This window comes from Echinops telfairi, unplaced genomic scaffold, assembly GCF_000313985.2.
Source record: "Echinops telfairi isolate 266 unplaced genomic scaffold, ASM31398v2 ScPeMD7_18;HRSCAF=68, whole genome shotgun sequence".
Lineage (NCBI taxonomy): Eukaryota > Metazoa > Chordata > Mammalia > Afrosoricida > Tenrecidae > Echinops > Echinops telfairi.
The window spans coordinates 16,140,553-16,145,417 of NW_022103915.1; the positions used below are offsets into that span (position 1 = coordinate 16,140,553).

The 4,865-nt window shown below is 42.9% G+C and overlaps 1 protein-coding gene across 1 annotated transcript in view; it reads left to right on the top strand.

Annotated features, from left to right (window-relative positions):
• Positions 1-4,865, top strand: part of GALC (galactosylceramidase) — a 50,062-nt gene that overhangs the window by 28,273 nt on the left and 16,924 nt on the right. The window contains exon 9 of the mRNA XM_045288048.1: positions 3,496-3,606. Within this exon, the coding sequence (XP_045143983.1) occupies positions 3,496-3,606 (111 nt within the window). The remainder of the gene's footprint in view (positions 1-3,495; positions 3,607-4,865) is intronic.

Consider the following 4,865-nt stretch of genomic DNA (forward strand, 5'->3'; position numbering starts at 1 on the left):
ACCTTGTGCGTGAACCTCTGTCTAAACAGAGATTCTTGGAGGTGGAGGGGGACTACAACCCTTTTTCCTCCCAAGGGAAACATTTTCTCAAATGATTTGAAAGGACTGTAATTGTAGTTATAATCAAATTATTGTTTAAAACAATGTTAAACAGACCAAAAGCATGATGTCAGGACAAGGTGATTACTTTTTTTGCTAGTGTTTAATTGCTTTTTTGTTTCTCTTTGAAAGTTAGGATGCTTGGAATAGAGGATTTGGCTTGATAACTTAAATTTGTTGCAAGAGTAATTCATATTTATGGCAGAGACGTTAGAAATGGCAAATTTTTACTAAGAAGGAAACAGAATTATCCATAATTTTGACATCTAACAATAAACACCCTAGGGATTTGGGTGCGTGTCCTTCAAATTTATATTTTCACGTGTGCATTTTTAATAAAGAATTGTTAGCACATGATCGAGTCTGTTTAGCATGTTGTTTTCCCCTGAAACATGGCATGATGCCCATTTTCTCATGTTTAAGCATATTTGTGTGTCATCATTTTGCTGACGTGTATTCTGGGACCTTGAGCAGTGATTCCCTGATGCCACGCCTCTTCATGAGCACTGGAGGTCCTTGTTTTCCTACTCCTTGGCAGACTCGGGGCTCTTGATGGACCCGTCAGTGCCCCAGTGACTGGTGCAGTGCAGGCTGGAGGCTCGGCTGGAGAAGCCGTTTGCTGCTCTTCCTGGAAATGGCGGTGGCCTTTGTTTTCTAACTAACTGTTTTATACGTGTGGGAATGAAAGCTCAGTATCTTAAACTCCTCTGTGACTGTTTCATTAGGGTGTATTCTGATCAGTGGGATGGCTGGGTCAGAATTATATGTCCTTTTGAAAGCGTAAAAGCTTTCAGACTACAAAATGCCTTCCAGGACGTGTGCCTGAATTGATATTCTCATCACGAGCTAGAGAGGGTACCTGTGTCTAGGTAATTAGCAAACTAGGTAAAATCCTGAAACGTTTTGAAATTGTTCACTGGTCGTAAGGTATTCTGAATATTAGGACTACACATTTCTTCTTTGAGTCGACAGAATTAAAAGGCCTGTGTTTCCTAACGATAGCGTTGTTTACAGTTTTTGATAAAATTGCTATGGTTAAAGGGCACGTTTATTTTACTTCTGGGAGCCAGACAGTGCAGGCTCTAGGGCTTCCCTTTTGCCTTTCCTTGGATCTTCCTGCAAACCACAGAGTCGTAATCTTAGGGTTTAGCCCACAGCTATGGACTGCTAGGACCTGAAAGAGTAAAGACACAAACAAACAAACAAACAAACAAACAAACAAACACAACTAGACCAGCACGTCAGAGTCAAATTCATAAAACTACGTCACGAGCCTTGGGCAGTGAGAAGGCTGACTGTCCTGCTGGTCCACCAACCCCAAGGATGATATTCCTGCTCTGAACAGCCAGTGCACAGAGAGACCCATAGGGCCCGCCCCAGCGTCCCCTCACTGACTCATAGTACTATGGGGACAACATAGGAGACATTGCGGAACTGTGCCCCGTCTGACCCCACCACACTGGGGAGAATCAGGAAGGGAGTGTAACAGAGCAGCAAGGGGAACAACGCAATGAAGTCCCCAAGGAATCCCAAAAGTAGACTTTGGGGCCAGGGCTTGGCACCTTATCAGACTCGATTGGAAAACATTCAGAAAGGTGAATAGAAAGATCTGGAACTATTTATAGGCTTTTCTCTTTTTTTGTCTTCTTTGTGTCTGTCTATATAAGATTGGCAGGATAAACATTCCCGAGGAGAGAGCAGTGGGACTGATGGTTGGGGTGAGGGGCCATGGAAGAGGGTGAGGCAGGGAAAGGAAGCAGGGAGCCAACAAACCCAGGGACAAGGGAACAACAAGTGTTCTAAAATTGATGGTGAGGAGGGTGTAGAATGCTTGGTGGGCCTTGATCAAGTGCAGTGTAGCCCAGAGGAATTACTGAAAGATGAATGAAGGTTAAACATGATAGTGGGACATGAGGAAAGTAAAAGGAAATAAAAGAAAGAACTAGGAGGCAAAGAACATTTATAGAAATATAAATATGGGCACATAAATATGTCAATATATTTATATGTAATGATAGGGAATAGATCTATATACATGTATATTAAATATTAAGGTAGCAGACAGACATTGGGCTTCTACTCAAGTCCTCCTCAGTGTAAGAACACTTTGTTCTAGTAACCTGGCATTCTGTGATGCTCACCTTCCTGACACAATCGCTGAAGACAAAACGGGTGCATAAGTAAATGTGATGAAGAAAGCTGATGTTATCTGGCCAGCAAAAGATACAGCATCTGGGGTCTTAAAGGCTTGAAGATAAACAAGTGGCATCTAGCTGGGAAGCAATAAAGCTCACATGGAAGAAGCACACCAGCCTGTGTGATCATGAGGTGTTGATGGGATCAGGTATCAGAAGACCCAGAACAAGCAATCATATTGATGCAAATGAGGTGGGGTGGGGGTGGGGGAGAGGAGACCCAAAGCTCATCTGTAGGGGAGGGGGGGTGGGGGTGGGGGAGAGGAGACCCAAAGCCCATCTGTAGACAATTGGACATTCCCTCACAGAAGGGTCACAAGGAAGGGACGAGCCAACCAGGGTGTAGTATAGCACCAACAAAACATAAGAATATTCCTCTAGTTCTTTTAATGCTTCTACTCCCCCTCTATCATGACCCTAATTCTACGGTACAAATCCGGCGGCTAGACCAGAGCATGTACATGGGTACAGATAAGAGCTCTCATCACATGGAACCCTGGAAAATAAACCCCTCAGGAACAATAATGGTAGTAGTGATACCAGGAGGGTAGGGGGCAAGGTGGGGGTGCAAGACAGAGGGGATCACAATGATCGATGTATAAGTGTGAAACGTGGGTGAAGGGAGACAGTGGTTGGGGTAAGATATGAAAAAAAAATTATAAATTATCAAGGGTTCATGAGGGAGGGAGAGTGGACAAGGGAGGAAAAAAATGAGCTGATAGCAAGGGCTCAAGTAGAAAATATTTTGAAAAGGCTGATGGCAACATATATCCAAATGTGCTTGACACAATGGATGTATGGATTGTTCTAAGTGCTGTAAGCCTCCACTAAAATGATTGGGGGAAAAAAAGAAGGCTGACTGGCAAAGAAAGCAGGTATGAATAAGCCTTTTTTTGTGTTTGCCTCAGATCTGTGATATGTTCCCAACTGTTGCATGTGCCATCCTCGGGCTACACCATCGTTTCTGTAAACATCGTAACTCATCTGTGCACTTTTAACGATGTGATTCTCTGTAAAAAACACCTAGCTGCACTTGGCACTGGCATTTTCAAATTGTGTGGGAACTTGGGCCGTTTATATTTTCTAGTTTCGGGCGGTCATTTACCTAAACTATGAGCAGGACTTTGTACTACAGGCTTTGAGACTCAACATTTTCATCACGAGTTTTCACTGTTTCTCTTTTATTCACCAAATCTTGTAGCACCATCGCTTGGAATTTGGTGGCTAGTTACTATGAGCAGCTCCCTTATGGGAGGTGTGGATTGATGACTGCTCAGGAGCCATGGAGTGGGCACTATGCCGTAGAACTTCCCATGTGCTCTGAAGTCCTCCTCTGCTAGATTCATACCTTGTGCGTGAACCTCTGTCTAAACAGAGATTCTTGGAGGTGGAGGGGGACTACAACCCTTTTTCCTCCCAAGGGAAACATTTTCTCAAATGATTGGAAAGGACTGTAATCGTAGTTATAATCAAATTATTGTTTAAAACAATGTTAAACAGACCAAAAGCATGATGTCAGGACAAGGTGATTACTTTTTTTGCTAGTGTTTAATTGCTTTTTTGTTTCTCTTTGAAAGTTAGGATGCTTGGAATAGAGGATTTGGCTTGATAACTTAAATTTGTTGCAAGAGTAATTCATATTTATGGCAGAGACGTTAGAAATGGCAAATTTTTACTAAGAAGGAAACAGAATTATCCATAATTTTGACATCTAACAATAAACACCCTAGGGATTTGGGTGCGTGTCCTTCAAATTTATATTTTCACGTGTGCATTTTTAATAAAGAATTGTTAGCACATGATCGAGTCTGTTTAGCATGTTGTTTTCCCCTGAAACATGGCATGATGCCCATTTTCTCATGTTTAAGCATATTTGTGTGTCATCATTTTGCTGACGTGTATTCTGGGACCTTGAGCAGTGATTCCCTGATGCCACGCCTCTTCATGAGCACTGGAGGTCCTTGTTTTCCTACTCCTTGGCAGACTCGGGGCTCTTGATGGACCCGTCAGTGCCCCAGTGACTGGTGCAGTGCAGGCTGGAGGCTCGGCTGGAGAAGCCGTTTGCTGCTCTTCCTGGAAATGGCGGTGGCCTTTGTTTTCTAACTAACTGTTTTATACGTGTGGGAATGAAAGCTCAGTATCTTAAACTCCTCTGTGACTGTTTCATTAGGGTGTATTCTGATCAGTGGGATGGCTGGGTCAGAATTATATGTCCTTTTGAAAGCGTAAAAGCTTTCAGACTACAAAATGCCTTCCAGGACGTGTGCCTGAATTGATATTCTCATCACGAGCTAGAGAGGGTACCTGTGTCTAGGTAATTAGCAAACTAGGTAAAATCCTGAAACGTTTTGAAATTGTTCACTGGTCGTAAGGTATTCTGAATATTAGGACTACACATTTCTTCTTTGAGTCGACAGAATTAAAAGGCCTGTGTTTCCTAACGATAGCGTTGTTTACAGTTTTTGATAAAATTGCTATGGTTAAAGGGCACGTTTATTTTACTTCTGGGAGCCAGACAGTGCAGGCTCTAGGGCTTCCCTTTTGCCTTTCCTTGGATCTTCCTGCAAACCA